At 33.0% G+C, this 20,516-nt stretch overlaps 1 protein-coding gene across 3 annotated transcripts; it reads left to right on the forward strand.

Moving 5' to 3' along the window:
* Nucleotides 1-742: 742 nt before the first annotated feature.
* LOC132714060 (uncharacterized) lies at nucleotides 743-19,965 on the forward strand. 3 transcript variants are annotated; one of them, XM_060696792.1, is made up of 12 exons: nucleotides 743-813; nucleotides 4,786-4,910; nucleotides 5,162-5,328; nucleotides 6,839-7,003; nucleotides 9,922-10,131; nucleotides 10,691-11,017; nucleotides 11,373-11,565; nucleotides 12,984-13,174; nucleotides 13,760-13,871; nucleotides 14,920-15,050; nucleotides 18,011-18,172; nucleotides 18,667-19,965. In XM_060696792.1, the coding sequence occupies exons 2-12, from the start codon at nucleotides 4,799-4,801 to the stop codon at nucleotides 19,729-19,731; spliced, it is 2,835 nt and encodes a 944-aa protein (XP_060552775.1). In that variant the 5' UTR covers nucleotides 743-813; nucleotides 4,786-4,798; the 3' UTR covers nucleotides 19,732-19,965. The 3 variants fall into 3 exon arrangements, with proteins under 3 accessions (XP_060552775.1, XP_060552774.1, XP_060552776.1); XM_060696791.1 differs by lacking the exon at nucleotides 743-813 and adding an exon at nucleotides 4,529-4,644; XM_060696793.1 differs by lacking the exon at nucleotides 743-813 and adding an exon at nucleotides 4,530-4,644 and having other exon boundaries at nucleotides 6,845-7,003.
* The last annotated feature ends 551 nt before the right edge of the window (nucleotides 19,966-20,516 follow it).

A 20,516-nucleotide genomic window follows, 5' to 3' on the forward strand; every position in this document is an offset into this window, starting at 1 on the left:
TAAGGGAGAGACGTGAGGTGGACGTACCAATAGATGATATCGTTTTTCTAAAAAAATAGGAAACCTTAACCATAATTATGAAAATAACACTATACAATATATGTGACTTATAAATATATGATCTTTATTGATTTTTTTTGCAGTTTTATATTTGACTAAAATTATTTGGACATTTACAACCAAAATGCGCTTGGAAAAGATATTTTTGTGTATTTTTTTGGGGGGGGGACATGCAAATCAAAATATTTGTACTGCATTGAACGAAACACATTTTGTCTTGTTTCATGAAAAAAAAAATCAATAAATTATTGTAATTTCATATTTGTTGCTATAATTTGCTGTAACTTTGTAAATAACGAATGTATTGTCTTCTGGCACAAGATATTAAAGATGATTTAACTGGACCCTGACCGTTATTTGATCATGACATATTATTCTGATAAGACATTGACCTTTTATTGATCTTGACCGTCAAGGTGAAATATGAAATAGAATTTTATTCGTTACAAAAAATATGTTTTAAATGAGTACTCTTTAATATTCTTGAAGGAGTACTCTTTAATATTCTTCCTTTGACGAATAGAATAGAATAAATTTTATTTGATGTGTTTGACTTTAGAATAACAAAAAATAAGTCTAATAAAAAAAGTAAATAGTGAAAAATGTGCACGGTACGTATGACCAGGGATCGTGTTTTGTTGTGGCTGGATAGATAGATAAATAGTTACTTCCCTTTGAATACGATACCTCATTCCGTATTACCTGGTGACTTCCCTTTAAAGAAACATTTTCATTTGTAATCAAATTATTCAGGTAATGTTGATTAAATAGATTTTATGCCCACATAAAATAATTTATGTCATTGTTCTGTCCCTATTCTCAGTACGGTACTGCAGTTTTCTCCTTGCTGACGGTGCAAGGCCGAAGTTTATTTCTTTCGTGCCATAATATCGTGTATGACAGTATTCCTATTCATGTATACCTTGTGGCAGATATGCGCAATTTGGCTTCATTAAGGTTTTATAAATCTGACAGTACAAGGCTGCAGGTTTCATAATTAATCATTACATATAATTTCAGATTGAGTTCATGCTACTGCATGATATTAATATCACTAGTTGAATGGATTTATGTAAATGTTATAAGTACATTTGTACTGAAGGTTTTTATGTATTATTGTAGAAATGTTTACATTCACATCTTGTTCAAAGGTCTTGTTACTTTATAATTTTTTGGAAGAGTCTAGTCTTGTATAGAAACTTTTTCTATTTATCCTTAATTAATACATTAATTTATATTTTTCATGCAACAATCATATAATGAACAAATTAACATTAGACACGTCAGACTCACATGTATTTAGATCAAATGCATAAATAAGGTTTAATTAGATATTTTACAATTTTGATTTCAATTCTACATTAGGTCTTAACTGATAATTGGAAAAACGTATAGCGAACAAATTGACATTTACATCTATTTTGGTCTAATGCATTTTAAAGGTTTAAGGAATAAATGATTCGAAAGAATTGGCATATCCGCTAGGACTTACGCAAATTGAAGATACTAACTGAAATTCAACATGTCACATACCTTACATAGGAGATGTGTATGTTTAAATGTCTAAGGTGCCACGCACTGTTGACATACTCCAGTCTATGCATTAAAGATTTTAATTTACAATCTACTAGCCCAAATTCCAGTTTTGAATTCATACTACTATATATTTAACTAAATTTTTGTATATTTTTCACTTCATGAACTAAGTTTCACAGGCTAGGGGCCTGTGCTAAGTTTGATGACTGCAACTTGGAAGCCATGGCCATGCAATTTTGGCTGTTCACCATTGAAGGATACAATAATAGTCCATTCCTAATTTCTAATTTAAAAAGAATTTTTTCTAGTTTCATTGTCATTGGTGACTAGTATATCTTGTAAAATTTTTCCATTACACATAATTTGAAACTTCTATAAATTTGATTCATGCTACCTCTATTTGTTACAACCAGTTTAGACGTTGAAACAGCCCTGATAATGCATACTGTCGGATGTCTCAATAATACATATATAATGTAATTGTTATAAGTATTTTCACAGCTAATTATTTGGTCTATTAACTCAGTTGCTGGTTTACAATAGCATATCCTGTAATGTGCCTGACAGTTTAAGGCTGCAGTCCACATATATTTAAAGAACCAGTCAGGATCCATTTAAATGTTAGACATTAATTCTACACATATTATAATATTGTCATTAGATATATGATTTGTCGTAACATTTTTGTCCTAACATGACTTGATTAAATTAATGGTAACTTCGGAAAATTTAGCCCCTCTGTTTCAATCCTTATCACAGGTCAAGCTCATCCCTAGTCAAGTCTCTCTGGGTGGCGGAAGGTTCCCTTTGTGGCGGTTTTTACCTCCCAGTTTGGTTATTTCGATACAAATATGTACATGCCATGTTTGTTATTATGTAACATTTGTCATGTTTGTTATTATGTAACATTTGTCATTTATGGCATTTAATAAATGCCCTATTTCATTCAACCTAAGTGTTGTGTTTTATCTCATACCAAACAAGTTCGTCTTGCCAGTTATATTTGCTTGACCTGGACAATACATAAAATAGATTTTATGCCCACATAAAATAATTTATGTCATTGTTCTGTCCCTATTCTCAGTACGGTACAGAATATTACGGGTCAGGTTTTAGCCATTACGGGTCAGGTTTTAGCCAAGTACGTCTTAGCCAATCGATATCAAGACTTAAATCATGTGATGTTAATTAACCAATGATTACATTAGATCTATCACAAAGAAATAATTTTGGCGAGGAATAATTCTCGCCTTTCTGTTTACTAAAATCCACCTCCTCCAACTCCATCCTCCTCTTTCAATTTTTGATGTTGATATAAATACCATTTCATTTATTCTTAATGAATCAGTTGTTTCACTTATTGTTTATCTCAATTTTATGTGCAACTATTCATGATATACACTATATATATGTATATAATATTATGTATATTGTTCATGCAAAGATTTATAAAACTAGTCGATGTTATATTATCTCTTTCAAATATTTTTCTATTTGTTGTCATAAATACTTATGATCTAGTCATGTGTAATACACTTATTAATGTATAGAATGTTTAAAATATTTTCCAAGGATGGAGCCCTACATCAAGTGGTACTAGACACAAGATAAAAGGGCACAGGTTTCCAAACTATGGTTTTTCCTGGGCGAGTCGACCACGATTTGGAAAATATTTATTTTTTCTGGTCAATTGTTTTTGATCAGCAATCCATTTTATTATATTTATGTAGATGGTTTTTGGTTCAACTTTGTCATCTTACATAACTTTTGTTAAGATTGTAATCTATTTGAATTACATTACAATGTTATCATAATCTGGCGGTTTTTACCTCCCAGTTTGGTTATTTCGATACAAATATGTACATGCCATGTTTGTTATTTTTACCTCCCAGTTTGGTTATTTCGATACAAATATGTACATGCCATGTTTGTTATTATGTAACATTTGTCATGTTTGTTATTATGTAACATTTGTCATTTATGGCATTTAATAAATGCCCTATGTTTCTTATTATGTAACATTTGTCATTTATGGCATTTAATAAATGCCCTATTTCAGCGGTTTTTACCTCCCAGTTTGGTTATTTCGATACAAATATGTACATGCCATGTTTGTTATTATGTAACATTTGTCATGTTTGTTATTATGTAACATTTGTCATTTATGGCATTGCTTGACCTGGACAATACATAAATATACCTCTAAAGTGACATACACAGACTTGCCATAATATGAAATACATCCGTTTTATAATGTCCAATCTGAATTGTTTGGTCTTTTTCTGTGGTTTCCTAATACGAGGTTTGAAATAATCAGACAAGCCACACAAACACGAACATTTAGTAATTTAATTTAATTGCAAACGTTTCGGCTATATGCCTTCATCAGTGCAAAACATTTTTTTTTTTTTTTTTTTTTTTTTTTTTTTTTAATACGAGGTTTGGGAAGACATGTTAATACTGTAGGCTCAAAGGGAGCTCTGACAGAACGTATGCTACATTTTATTAGTATGACAATATTTAACAAGGTTTCCAACTGCCCACTTAAAAATTGTTGCCCTGTGATGCTATTATGATAACAAAGTTGTAAACATATTGTTTGGCCTAAATTTAGTCATTTGATATACACTACAGTACACTTTCAAAAGGCTTGCTAAATAACATGTTCCAGAAGTTGACATTAAATGACAACTTAAGTGAAGTCATGTAAGACCCTATACATATGAATTGATGACGAATTGTTATATTCTTTTTTATTTCATTATAAAAAAATGATGTGATATGTATAAATATTATAAATTATATACTACTTGTTGGAAAGATAACTCCAACACTAAATCACCTTTTTTGCAATATCTTCCTGATTATTTTAAATAAATTATAATGAACTACCTAAACAAAGTTCAGTTCAAAGACTTTACATCACGACACTAGGAGTTCCAATGATGTCATCACAAATGCAAACTTGCCGTCTTGCATGTAACAGAGGATCTTTAAACATCTGCCGGTACCCTGTGCCTCTCAATGAAGTGCACATAAATGTGTAATGTAAATGAAATTAATATTAATGTGGATGGTTATTAGATTATTTTATATGATGAAGCAATTTCCGGGCTATGTGACTGAACATTATCCATAATTAGCCTATAGACCCATAACAAAATTGCATTCTGCTTAAAATATTTTCAGATTGAAAATATAGATGTCTGGACCTTTTAGATCTGTTGAGGAGGCTTATGCTTTTGTAAGAAGTCATGAAGTAGCTACAAACAACAGATATGTTGTAGCAAAAAGTAAAGGAATTAACAAACAAGGTAAGTTATGAAATGACAGAAGCTGATAGTTATTATCATTTTGTCCCCACTTTGATGAATGCTTGTTGTACTTGGTAGCTGATAGTTATTATCATTTTGTCCCCACTTTGATGAATGCTTGTTGGACTTGGTAGCTGATAGTTATTATCATTTTGTCCCCACTTTGTTGAATGCTTGTTGGACTTGGTTTAAGTCTAACAGTCGTTAAGGCTGAATGATAATTGTGTAAACAGAAAAATATTTTTTCTCAGATTTGACATCATTGGAATCTTACAACATACAATGGCAGTATACATCTGGTGTGAGAGCTGGTTCAGAGAAGGTAGAAGATGGTATACCATTTATTTACTTTGGTATAGAGCTGAGAGATTGCCAGTATGGACCACCTAGAAAGAGGATAAAATCTCCTCCTACTGAGGTACTATATAGTGGTCATTGAATACGTGTACATTCCATATTGAATAATTATATCAGACAAGTTAGTGCCTCTGCAAGCATTATATTACTTTATTTATTTTTTTCAATAAATTTTGTAATGGAGCAAAATTACAAAATTAATAATTTATTACATGCTTTTATATTAAATTTCACAATTAATTTTGATAATTTCACAGTAAAATTATTAAATATAATTTTAAATACCATGATTATGCACCAGAAATGCATTTATTTTTATTTTTCTAAAACTCTTTAGTTTTGTGTACTTTTAAAGTTTCCAAAAAGGTTTTCATTTTCCAATTAACTGAACAGTCTTTTTTTCTTATGTTGTTTTTTAATAATTAGCACAGTTATAGTGATTTAGTATTTTGTATGTAAGTCAAAATACTACTTTGTTTACATTTTGCTACTTTAACGACAACATTTAATGTTACTTTTCACAGGCAATAAGTGTCTTCCATGCTCTTAAACCATGATTTAAATGTTATAAAATGCATGTTTGCCATTTCTAAAGAAGTAAAAATTTAATCGTTGACGCATAATGTCCCTTTAAGAGTATGACATGAAAAGAATTTTTCATACAAAAATGGAATTGTCATAAGAAATACACAAATTAGTTAAATGTTCTTGATTTGAGAAGCAATTGACAACTTGCAGGAATCATGTTATAAATTTAACAAAATCTTTAAGAATTTACAGAATTACAGTTTCAACAATAACAATGTGACATCATGATTTGATGACATCATGATTGAGAGCGTATGCCACTACACATAAAAATTGCAAAAAAATGAATGAAATATAAGAAAAAAATCGTTTGTTTTCAACTTTTGTAATGTTATATTTCATTCTTCTATTGTCAGTCATGATAATATTACATGTGGTGTTCACTCTGTGAAATATATTTCAATCTTACATGCAAGACATCAACTATCCTCTATATACTTGTATTGTATTTATCATATACCCAAAATAAGAATAAAGTACAGTCAAAACATTTTTTTTTCATTGATACACTTGGACTGTGACTCTAAAATTTAATGTGTTTTTTTCGTTATGCATAATCATTTCTAAAGATCTATTTGGCTGTAAAATTCTGTTAAAAACAGCTCAGGAATGTGATATTTTTGTAAGACAGCAATACAAAATTGATTTATTATTCCACCTGTCTTAATTCAGATATAATTATGTTGAAGTCTCTTACTTATTTTGATTTAATTCTGATATAGATGCATCTATGAACAATAAAGTATCTATAAAATCAAGTGACAAATTTAATTATTGTACTGCAAATCAGACTGTGTAACATACACTGTACAATGTATAGCAGTGAAGAATTTGTCATATAATTTGTATATGTTATGCTTAAGACAAACTTATAGAAATTGTCCTCATTGGAGATGTGAACTTTGTGCTTGATACTATTATTTGTCTAACACATGTAGTTATACCATACAAACACAGATTATTAAATAAATAAATGTATTTGAAATAAGAGTGAAGCTAGTAACCAGGAGGTTGTGTCAAAGACAGAGGAAACAACTCAGACATCTGGAACCTGTACTGGTAAGAGAAGAAGAACTCAACCATCAAAGAAACTAAATTGTCCATCGAAAGTGAAGATAAAGAAGATTTTGAAGTTTCCCGAATATTCTGTAAGATATCTGGTTTTATATTAAAAGTAATATTCTTTATAGTTAAATTATAGGTATGATAAAAATAAAATCTTAATTGACATCTTTCTTTGGGGAATGAGGCTCATTGTTTTTTTTTCAAGTTAATTATGTACACTTATTGGTACTTATTGTGCCCCCACTATAGGGGGGCATTTATATTTGCCCTTGTCTGTCGGTCCATGTGTTCTCCTGTTGTGTCACATGAAGCTCTAAATGTGCATGAGCTAGAGTCAACAAAATTTACAGGAATGTTGATCAGCATGTGAAATTTTGTACCTTGGAGGAGTCCTTTGTCTGTCCCTGTATCATTGTCCTGCTGTATGTGAGTAAACAGTGGAGTGTGGGGGCACCTGTTTCCTATGGTCATGCTGTATGTGAGTAAACAGTGGAGTGTGGGGGCACCTGTGTCCTATGGTCCTGCTGTATGTCAGTAAACAGTGGAGTGTGGGGGCACCTGTGTCCTATGGTCCTGCTGTATGTCAGTAAACAGTGGAGTGTGGGGGCACCTGTGTCCTATGGTCCTGCTGTATGTCAGTAAACAGTGGAGTGTGGGGGCACCTGTGTCCTATGGTCATGCTGTATGTCAGTAAACAGTGGAGTGTGGGGGCACCTGTGTTCTATGGTCATGCTGTATGTCAGTAAACAGTGGAGTGTGGGGGCACCTGTGTCCTATGGTCCTGCTGTATGTGAGTAAACAGTGGAGTGTGAGGGCACCTGTGTCCTATGGTCCTGCTGTATGTGAGTAAATAGTGGAGTGTGGGGGCACCTGTGTCCTATGGTCCTGCTGTATGTGAGTAAACAGTGGAGTGTGGGGGCACCTGTGTTCTATGGTCATGCTGTATGTCAGTAAACAGTGGAGTGTGGGGGCACCTGTGTCCTATGGTCATGCTGTATGTCAGTAAACAGTGGAGTGTGAGGCACCTGTGTCCTATGGTCCTGCTGTATGTGAGTAAATAGTGGAGTGTGGGGGCACCTGTGTCCTATGGTCCTGCTGTATGTGAGTAAACAGTGGAGTGTGGGGGCACCTGTGTCCTATGGTCCTGCTGTATGTGAGTAAACAGTGGAGTGTGGGGGCACCTGTGTCCTATGGTCATGCTGTATGTCAGTAAACAGTGGAGTGTGGGGGCACCTGTGTCCTATGGTCCTGCTGTATGTGAGTAAACAGTGGAGTGTGGGCACCTGTGTCCTATGGTCCTGCTGTATGTGAGTAAACAGTGGAGTGTGGGGGCACCTGTGTCCTATGGTCCTGCTGTATGTGAGTAAACAGTGGAGTGTGGGGGCACCTGTGTCCTATGGTCCTGCTGTATGTGAGTAAACAGTGGAGTGTGGGGGCACCTGTGTTCTATGGTCATGCTGTATGTCAGTAAACAGTGGAGTGTGGGGGCACCTGTGTCCTATGGTCATGCTGTATGTCAGTTAACAGTGGAGTGTGGGGGCACCTGTGTCCCTATGGTCCTGCTGTATGTCAGTAAACAGTGGAATGTGGGGGCACCTGTGTCCTATGGTCCTGCTGTATGTGAGTAAACAGTGGAGTGTGGGGGCACCTGTGTCCTATGGTCCTGCTGTATGTGAGTAAACAGTGGAGTGTGGGGGCACCTGTGTCCTATGGTCCTGCTGTATGTGAGTAAACAGTGGAGTGTGAGGGCACCTGTGTCCTATGGTCCTGCTGTATGTGAGTAAACAGTGGAGTGTGAGGGCACCTGTGTCCTATGGTCCTGCTGTATGTGAGTAAACAGTGGAGTGTGGGGGCACCTGTGTCCTATGGTCCTGCTGTATGTCAGTAAACAGTGGAGTGTGGGGGCACCTGTGTCCTATGGTCCTGCTATATGTGAGTAAACAGTGGAGTGTGAGGGCACCTGTGTTCTATGGTCCTGCTGTATGTCAGTAAATAGTGGAGTGTGGGGGCACCTGTGTTCTATGGTCCTGCTGTATGTCAGTAAATAGTGGAGTGTGGGGGCACCTGTGTCCTATGGTCCTGCTGTATGTCAGTAAACAGTGGAGTGTGGGGGCACCTGTGTTCTATGGTCCTGCTATATGTGAGTAAACAGTGGAGTGTAGGGCATCCTGTGTTCTATGGTCATGCTGTATGTCAGTAAACAGTGGAGTGTGGGGGCACCTGGGTCCTATGGACATATTTCTAGTTATTATTCTAAAAAGTTCATGTGCTAATCATCTAAAGCAGAGTTTGAAAGAACAAATACATTGGTTTGAACTTACAACAAGTTAAAAAAAAATGTAGAAAAAGAGATATTAAATGAGATAAGAAAAGATGTGCAATTTTTTTATTCAGGTCTTATTATTGGTTTTTGAAGGTAAAATTTAATTCAAGAAGTTTTGAAGTACTTTGATTCAGTTTAGGGTAATGACACTAACTTATTCCACCAGTATATATCTCTTGAATGCAGTTGAATTATAAGTTGTAATCTTATGTAGAGCAGATTTTAGTCAGATTACAGTCTTACAAGAAATTTTTGACAGGTTTAGTGGGGGGGGGGGGGGGACAATGGTATGGTTGTCACTTGGTGAGAAATATACTAATTCTGATGAGAGCTTGAACTGAGGACTCTGCGAATATTGTTCTGCAGCTTTACCCACTCAGTTTACCTGGCCACTCAGTTTACCTAGGCCGCTTACACAATATTGTCTTAATGTACAAATCTATACCATTTCTGTTACTCACTACTGAAGTTTTTTTAATGGGTACAAGGAAAATATTGTAAGGACTCTGAATTTTATTCCATCATAGTGCACTCAGTTACTTACAAATATTCTCCCTTGTTAGTTAACAGATCTATACAGAACACAGTTTTGGGAAAGAAATGTTGATATTTTCTAGAACAAATGATAGAAAGTATTTCATGTATAGATGATATGACATAGACATGCATGTTTTGCAGGTTGAAATAGGAAAAGAATATCCAAGTAGTTTTAAGACTGAATTGGGTAAACAATTGAAAGCAAATTTTAGCAAAGATACAAAGAGGTATGTGCTGGTTTATGTGCACATAGACAACAATCATAACCATGGTGACGCACCAATAGATGTACAGTGTAAATACAAGAAAATAACACATGTTCTTGATAAAGGATGCACCAGGATTTCTGTGGTGAGAACCTAATTATTGATTATATAAAAAAGATGTTTTAAGTCTAGAGAACCGTAATAGACTAAAGAAATAGATCTCAGTTTTCAATTTGCTGTTGATGAATAACATACAGCTCTGTAATATATATAAACCATATATTATTGTACCATAAGGCAAGAAAGAGATTAATTTATTTTTTCATTCTAAGATGCTAATAGAAAGAAAGTAAAAACAGTTTATATACCTAATGTGAAGAAAATGCATTAATGTACTTGAAACACAAAAGTTGCCTTTACACAGCAGTCAGGTTGTCATTCTCACTAATGATTTATAAAGGTAAATATATTCCTGAGAAAATTTATAATGCTGGTTAAAATATTATTTCATATTCGTTACTTTTCAATTTTGATGCAAGATAAAATACGTTAGTCCATTTACTTACTGTGTTATTTGTTTTAGCCATAACATGCACAGATCTGGCATACTTTTGCATTATTTGCACATTTATTTATTACATGGCGCAGTATGTAGCCGGTCATGACAGAATATTTAATATATATCTCTTCCTGTTGTATGATAGGATTCTGTGCCCAAGCCTGTATCAAGAAGAGCACCATTGTTGAAGAAATGGGCGAGTTTAATGGGAAAAAACTTGATGGACTTGGTCATGCAGTTTAAGACAACAACAGACTTACCTGAAACTCTTGCCCAACCTAAACCTGATCAGAAACTTGAAGAAATGCAAGATGAAGAACTGGTATCATTATACCATGACATCACTGGTGAAATACCAAACAACATGTTCACTGTGGCAAATAAAGAGTTTACAACTACAAACCTCCGTTTACTACTACATCTCTCTATAATATTTGCTAATGCTGCTAGTGATGATTGTACTCATCAACAGGTATTCTTACTTTATATGTACCTGTCCATTTTCTTGTAGTTTTTTGGTAAAAAATATTCTCAAAGGTGAATGCATGGTGCATATATTAACATTGCATTATCTTGAAAAAAATTGTGAAGAAAATATCCAAATTTATGCTAACAGTTTGCAAGGCTATAATGTAAGTTATATATTGACATATTGAATAATTTCAAAATGACTTTGATTATTTTTGACATTCATTTAATAAAGCATTTTGGTATTAAGAAAAAGCTGAAAGTGTGGCCCCTGCTTGCAGTGGCAATTTGTTGAAAACCTGATTTCATGGCATTGCCATGTCTCATGTCTATTGGTTTCTTTTTCATTTGTTTTTCAGACACATCCCAGTGTTAGAGTAAAGGGAACAGAGGATATTTTCACACCAGTTCAGTGTTTAGAACTTGATTGTGCAATAATAGAAGCACATATGCACTGTCCACTATGTGCTAAAACTGACTGTTACACTGATCCTAGCCTTCTCAAAGCACATTTCAAAAACAGACATGTGGACAAAGCCATTGAATTTGCAGGTATAAACATGAATTTATTTTATCATATTACAGATTAATCTCTTGTTAAACATAAAAGTGTATAAAGCTGTATATCTGCTGAAAATTTATTGCTTGGATTTTGAAAAAGAATACTTCCAAAACACTTGTATGATGAAAATATATTTTTGTATTTCATAATGAGTGAATGGCACATGCCTAGAATCAACGATAAATGGTAAAAATGGCAGCATAATACATGTATTTAGTTCCAGAACATTCTATTATGTGTTCATGAAATATTTATGTATTAAATAACAGACATTTTATGTTACAACTGTTTCAAGAATGTACCATATAATTATGAAATCAACATAGCTTTACTGTTTATAGATTTATATATTGCTTTATGACCTTTAAAATTATACTCTTAATTAAGAAAACTTTGAATCTTTCCTACTGACATAGATCTATTTTTTTAAAGATGATATATATTTACCAAGGATGATAGAGAAATACATAGAATTAAGCCATTGAAGGCATAGATTCGATAATATTTATTAAAAGTTCACATTATATAAATGGTTTTTTAAATGCATAAATATGCTCTTTACAAGAAAACAAGGATTAAAACAATTAGACACATGGTGGCCAACACTTGCATAACAAAGCAAATATAGTAATGTGCATATGGCACACTCAGAACGTTTTGACATCAAAACTCAATTAATTTTTGTTTACGCAAAACAAGGTTGATGCCTTTTAACACTTTGGGTAAATGATTATATTCTCATACCAAGAGATGTATGTTGGAAGTTTTGGATGTAGCTCATCGTTATTATACTGGTAACTCAAACCTATCACTATTTAACTGTTCGTGGGGGAAATCAAAAAATCAAATATTTCATTTGACTTGAATTTTACTTAATTTCAATCATTATAAGAATAAGTTTTGGATAAATAAATTTTTGAGATTAATAGTTAAAACAAATCTTAAATATATGCATTTAATCAATAAATATATTTTTTAAAAGATCCATTTTTGTGTCCGACATTTTGGTGTACAGTGTTATAAAAATTCAGGGTGAGCTGTGCTACTTTGGCATTACCATGGTTATTTTGAATGTTACTGGATGACATCAAATCAATAATATTTAACCATTAAATAGATAAAACATCAAACTTTATACACAATTCTTGATCTTCCTTAGTTATCTCAAAATAATTGTGTCTAACATAAGTTGCCTAGAAAATATGTTGTCATGTAAAATTTTAAAATTCCTTTTCTGATATCAACAATATCAAAATAAAAATAAAACAAATATATTGTTTTATGTATATTATATTCCCAGCGTTGTTTTGTAAAACTCAACGTGTTTCTAGGTTTGTAGAAAGTTTTTTCCCAACATCATGATCCCAGCTTTGGTTTACTAACACATTTTATTTATTATGTTTGAAAGGTTTAAGGATACTTCGTTGTTATGACAACTGTGAGGTAGCTGGAAAAAACAAAGATTGTAAGACATTCAAGGGTGGTCACTGGCACTGCTACAAATGTGCAAATGGTTTAGATAAGCGTAATAGTGCCATAGCACATTATCAATCACATGTTAGGAATTACGAGTCAAACTTCCAGATACAAGTGACTCAGGTTAGATTTATTTTTTTAATTCTTTAAACATTCAAGTAATTTAACTTTAACACTTTTGGAAATTAGTTTGAAGATTTTAATACAATGAATATTCCCAAATGTAACATTGAAATACCAAAAATATGTATTATTGTCCGTTTTATATTTGATCTTAGATGAAAACAAGACATTCTTAGTTTAGTTTAAAAATAAATGTTTATTATGATTTTAGGTAACATTTTTGATCTCGGTGTTATGTCCACCTAACTGGCTTTCCTGAATAAGTAACTAGTACTGGGTATTTGTCAGTATCTCTGCATGTGACCCATTGCTAAACCCCCATGATTTCTGAATAAGTGTTGAGAGACAAATGACCATTTAACTCAATGTTAGAGATCAACTTTCATAGAAAAATTTTGCCCCACCCAAGGATCAAACCAGTGACTGCTGGATTACAAAGCCCATGCTCTCCCTTTTTGAGCATCATGAGCAGGCACAAGTCTTACATGTCTGGTCACACATGTTTTTGTGTTAGGTAAGGTTAATGTCATCAAAGTGAATCATTCATAATGTCCCAGATTTCAATACACTGTTTTCATTTTCCAGGATGTAAATCCAGCTTTGAGTGGTATAACTGTTCCTCATGAAATAGATGTTACCCATGCTACATCCGAGTTATACCAGACTTCTGTAACCTTACATAATGTCGCTACAACATGTATGTACACTTTATTATTGTCTTTAATCTTTACATATATTTTCAACTATTAATTGTATAGGTGATATAGTGGCATGACTCCTGATAAATAGTTCTCATCTTAAAATATGCACAATTAAAATCAAATTGTTTGTTATAGCATTGGTCACTCTGCTAAAATTACCAAGGTCAGAAAGAGTCACAAAATGACACTTGGATTGTGAATATTTATACATTTCTTATCATATTTATATGTAAGTTTGATATTACTTATCTAAAGGTGTGCCACTTTCAGCAGTGTCATGATTTCAAGAGAAAAGTTTTTATCATTTTTAAGCTGGGTGTTTTAAAGCAAACTTGAATTATCATGTGTTTGACCATTATTTTATTAAGGTATTGCACCTAAATTTATATCTCACTAATCATAGTGATATACACTTTAAATATAACACATGTATTGGGGAACTGCTAGACATTTTCTAGGATCAGTAATTACAGATACAGTTTTGATTTTAACTGAATTATTCCTTGTTGTAAATTTAAAATTTAATAATAGTCTGACTTTCTGTTTGGCTGCTGTTAGTTGTGTATTTCATTTAGGTTTAGATAATTTACATTATTAATAAATACAGTTTAGTTTAAAAGCGATGATTGTACATTTGTGTCTGTCTTAAGTTTTAGGTAGATAAGATACATGTATATGATTTGAAACACACAGTGATAAGTCTTGTTAACTAGCTTCATTGCCCCCATTACTGTTGTTGCTTAAAATCTTGACATAAAAAAATAATGTTGATTTTGAAAAAAAAAGATGATCCCATTAAAAATATAGTAGCAGTACGATTTACTGTTAATTTTAGAGATATTATGACACAATTTAAATTGTTGCTCTTTTATATTATTCTGAAAATTGAATATTGATTTAGTAAGCAATGTAACATTTGATAATGCAGATCAATATCAGACCCAATCAAACTGAGTCTGCAAACTTTTACCAATTAAACTGTTGATATTTTTTCCCCATTTTCAAAATTTATTACAGATTCAATTTTATTTGCTTTGTTTCCAGCAAAGGGAGCATGTTGCAATAGCTCTTTTAAAAGAAGTTATGCTGACACTGGCCTTGAAACTATCGATAGTTCAGCTATGTTTGTACAGGATGATGAGATAGGAAATGTGACATCAACATACACAGCTCAGGTACAATATTGTTCATATCTTGTAACATGAGTTTATTCTGTGCTATTTATGTTATGGTTGTTAAACTACAACATATTGGTCTTATGTGATGTTTATGGTCACTAATAAACTTCACAACTTTGATTCTCTGTAAAGCGACAACAAATAATTATTTGTAATGTGGCCACAGTCTCTAGAAAATAGGGAAAATTGGCTGCAGAGAGTTGTCAAGAACTTTTGAAAATTTTGTAGAAGACAAAAATCAGCGACTTGTCCAAGAGTTTTGAAAATATATATAAATCTGAAAAACACTTTGACAGCTGACAAGTCCCCAACATGTAGATGAAACTTGTGTAACAACTTTATTCATTTTAAATGATTTCAATTAGAACAAGAGCACCGCTAGGCGGAGCATTATATGCCCGAAAGTTGTTGTGTTTTTTTAGTAAGGATGAAGCATTTGTAAGACATGGGAATTAGCTGTTCATCCTTTAAAATTTTACAGCTATAGGTTGATTAATACTTAAGTTATTAATAATGACCTTAACCTTTGACCTTGTGACCCCAAAATCAATAGGGGTCTTCTACCTTATATGGACAATTATCCTAAGAAGTTTGAATATTTTGGGCCAAATAGAACTTTAGATATGCTCTGGAAACTGTTTTCAATTTTAAGGTAATAGTGACCTTGACCTTTGACCTTGTGACCCAAAATTCAATAGGGGTCTTTGACTTAATATGGACAATCATCCTATGAAGTCTGAATATAGTGGGCCAAATGGAACTTACGTTATGCTCCGGAAACTGTTTTTGGTTTTAAGGTAATTGTGACCTTGACCTTTAACCTAGTGACCCCAAAATCAATAGGGGTCTTTTGCCAAATGTGGACAATCATCCTATGAAGTTTGAATATTGTGGGCCAAATGGAACTTAAGTTGTGCTTCGGAAACTGTTTTCAGTATTTAGGTAATGGTGACCTTGACCTTTGACCTTGTGACCCCAAAATCAATAGGGGTCTCCTACCTAATATGGACAATCATCCTATGAAGTTTGAATATTGTGGGTCAAATGGAACTTAAATTATGCTCCAGAAACTGTTATCAATTTCAAGGTAATACTGACCTTGACCTTGTGACCCCAAAATCAATAGGGGTCTTCTACCCAATATGGACAATCATCCTATGAAGTTTGAACATTGTGGGCCAAATGGAACTTAAGTTATGCTCCGGAAACCAAATTGCTAACGGACGGACGGACAGACAGACAGACGGACGCCAGGGGGTATAACATAATATGCCCTTTCGGGCATATAAAAAGTATTAGCTGTAAAAATATATCTGTTACGAATTTACTGTAAACTATGTTTTTAAAACTCATGTTCCAGTAGTTGAGGTTTGAATGTGGATTTATCCAGTATTTGTAGAGTTATTTCCCTTGACTTAGTAAAAACTGTTTCATTATGTTGTGTTATTTGTTCCTTGAGTGCTTGAGTTAGAATCAATCAACTTTACAGGAATAATGATCAATATCACTGTGAAGCTATGCACCAGGGACTTTGCATGTGGATTTTTTTTCAGTTTTGTTAGAGTTATTGCCCTTGACTTACAGTAGTATAAATTTGCAATTTTCAACTTGTTCATGCATAGCTCAAAAAGTATTTGACTTGTAGGCCTGAAAGTTTACAACAATGTTGGTCAGCTTGTGTACTTATGCACCTTGGGGTTTGCTTGTGGATTTATTCAGTATTTGTAAAGTTCTTGCCCTTTACTTAGTAAAAGATTTTTAATTTTCAACTTGTGGCACATGTAGTCCAAAAAATATTTGACCTAGAGTCATAAGATTGACAGAACAGAGGCGTGTGGGGGCACCCGTGTCCTATGGACACATTTCTAGTTGCTATCTAATAATCTGTTAACTAATTAGCCATGCTTTTAGCAAAGTTTAAGAAGGGTATCACTGACCTTGTCAGATTCTTTTATTTTGCATCAATAAATAGAGAATATTCAAGTTTTTTCTATAAATACATGATTTATTTTCATCGAGTGGTATGAAAATAAATATTTCATGAGTGGCGGTAGCCACGAGTGAAATATGGTAATTTTCATGCCAAAAGATGAAATAAATCATGTATTTATAGAAAAAAACTTGAATTTTCTGTTTATTATATACATTTTTCTCTTTCTGGACATTAAAATTTGAAAGACTTTCCCTTAAATTTTGAGTCCTGGCAGAATTTAAAAGAAATTAGTCCGGCAAGACACCAGCGAAAATACGGAAAATATGTTTCACTGTAGTGAAAAATAAATTTTTACAGTGAAAATACGGAAAATGAAAATACGCATTTTATTTCATCAATATTTCTCAATATTTCATTTAAAAGTATATAATAAACAAAGATATTTTATTTGGAAAAAAAAAATTCATTAAATAATATTATTATTTAATTTATTAAAGTAATTATGTTGAAATAAAGCTTAGGCAAGGTTATTCAGATTTTGAAAAAAAAATAAATAAAAAAATATGAAATGAACTTTTAAAGAGTCTTTTAGGGTAGAGATTACAATACAATTTTATTCATTCAGTCAAATTTTGTATAGAAATATGCATTTCTATTTCATTATGACTTCACCAGAGTACAAAGTGCTCAAGGTGAGCTATTGTGATACCACCTGTGTTTGGTATCCGGCATTAACATTTTTACATTAACAAGAACTTATAAAGAGCTTGGCCAATGATAATGAAACTATACAGGAATGATCCTTGGGTGGTTCTTTTCTAAAATTGCTCAAATAGTTCCAAGGCAAATAGAGAGGACATTTTATTAGTGTTTCTTATTGTCCAGTCTCAGCAGTCACATTTATCTACCTATAAATTCATGACACCTATCCTGTCTGAGAGTTGAATTAACTTGAGATTTAGTAAATAGTCACATTTTAATTCTTAATGATTGCTTTATAATAAGTGTATTTGATTTTCTACAGGAAATACCAACTGCTGGAAATGAGACATATGTGATAACAGTACCTGATAGTGGTGAACTTACTGAGCTGAGAAATAAAGTTCGAGAACTTGAGATGAACTGTAGAGAGTTGGAGAAGAAAAATACTGTTCAGAAATCTCTTATTGAATTCATGCAGATGAAGGTTGGTGCCTCAATCATTTTTTATCATTTGTGTGTATGGGGGAGTGGGGAAGGGGTTAATGGGGAAGCAGTCAACAGCTTGTCTTTTTTTTCATAGGTCTGTACTCATTTAGGTGGGTATTTAAGGTTTGTATGATATTGTCAAGGTGATTGAGACTAAAGGAAGGACATCTTCAACTTTATATATAATGCATCTTTCAGATTATATATATGTTCAGCCATTGCTTTGGTTTACAATAGAGCAAATATCATAGTGATAAATGACTCTTTCTACCTTTACTCATAGAGTCTTCATTTATTGAGTGATGTATAGTATGTAGGCACCTTGTGTGGATCTCTACCTTTGCTGCAATTTAAGCTCAGTGAGGTTAATAAAATAAATATCCAAGACTATTATCAATATCGAAGATAACATGTTTTACGTAAGGTGTGGTTTAATTTATTTATTTACAAAGGGCTGATTGATCAATAAAATATATGTGCTATATGTTACAGGATGTGAACCAGACAAAGGCTATAGAGGACTATAAGTACGAAAAACAAGATCTTATATCACAACTTGATACATGTAAATCAGAAATAGCCAAATTAAAATTCACAAGTCAAAAGTCATCTGCTCCTACAGCAGATACATGTAAACATAGTGCAGCTAAACATTACAGAAGTGGATCACAAGGGAGTCAAGAATTAGAACAAGTTCCTAGTGATGTTAGGGTTTCTTTAGATAAAGCAAAAGAACTAGAAAAGAGGTTAAAGAATACTCAAAAAGAATCTGCTGGTCCATCACATAAATATGGAACCAGAACAGCTACAAGGAAATACTCAAGTATTTCTAATGACAATGTACCAGCAGTTGCAAAAATAAGTAAGCCGAATGAAGGAAAAATGACTGGTTTTGACAAGGAAACTAAAACATCTAAAGGTTGTAGAACCAGTCAAATTGGTTCAATGGAGGAAATGTTCAATCAGTTATCTAGCATGAGACAAGAGATTGATTTATTGAAGCAGACGGCATTTGTTAAAAGTGATATTAGCATGCAACATGTTGCAAGTGTTTCTGGCATAAATAATGTATCAGTGTTACACAGCTCATTAGACAGTGTATCTGGCATAAGTAATTCATCAGTGTTACACAGTCCATTAGGCAATACAAATGTATCTGACATAAGCAATGTATCGATGTTACACAGTTCATTAGGCAATACAAGTGTATCTGGCATAAGCAATGCATTGATTTTACACAGCCCATTAGGCAATAGAAGTGTATCTGGCATAAGCAATGCATCAATTGTAAACAGCCCATTAGGCAATACAAGTGTTTCTGGCATACAAAGTTCATTAGGCAATTCAAGTGTTTCTGGCATAAATAATTCATCAGTAATACAAAGTCCATTATGCAATACAAGAGCATCTGGCATAAGCAATGCATCGGTGTTACACAGTTCATTAGGCAATACAAGTGTATCTGGCATACAAAGTCCATTTGGCAATTCAAGCGTTTCTGGCATAAATAATGTATCAGTGTTACACAGCTCATTAGACAATACAACTGGATCTTGAGACATTGTTCTTCATCATTACACAAACCTGGAGTCAACAATAGTATAACTTACATGTATAGGTGTTCATCATTACACAAATGTGCTGACAACTATTATGATATCTTGCATAATCTTACTGATTCTGAAACATGTTTGAATTCTCCAGAAGAGGTTTAATGAGCAACAAAGTCATCAATTCAAATATTGAGCAACGCTCAAAAGAAAGAGATGTTAAAAAAATAATTTTAGCTAATTGTTAAGTTAGTTGTTGTTTCCTTCTTGAATATATCTTTAACAGCAAGTCAACAAGTATTTTTGCAACAGTTGGTTCCCCTAGTAAGCAGTTTGAAATATGTATACTGTGACGAGTTTAAGAGAATATTTTACCCTGATACATGTACTGTTATAAACCTTTTGATATAATAAAGGAGCAATATTATAATATTGTATTTTTTCATTAATAACTTATTGTGAGTGATAGTGACCGAGCTGTAGTACAGATAAAAAGATAAACAAGTCAGCATGTGCAGTCTTGTCACACACTAGATTGTTGGCTACTCAATTGTAGTGTTTTCTTACTGAAATCTGTAAATAATCTACTATTGTCTATAAGTTAAAACAGGTAAAAAAATCCATTATGACAATTCAGCAGTAATGGTTTAAGATGTTAAGGTATGACCATCCTAATGCATTACCTCTGCTTATAAGATTATTCAAATAGGCTAGAACTATTGTTAAATACACTGAAACTTAGAACCGAGGGTTCAACATTTTTTTCTTTTTAACATTACTGTATTCTCAGCT

The sequence above is a fragment of the Ruditapes philippinarum genome, unplaced genomic scaffold (assembly GCF_026571515.1).
Source record: "Ruditapes philippinarum isolate M1 unplaced genomic scaffold, ASM2657151v2 ctg3202_1_1_1_1, whole genome shotgun sequence".
Taxonomy (NCBI): Eukaryota; Metazoa; Mollusca; class Bivalvia; order Venerida; family Veneridae; genus Ruditapes; species Ruditapes philippinarum.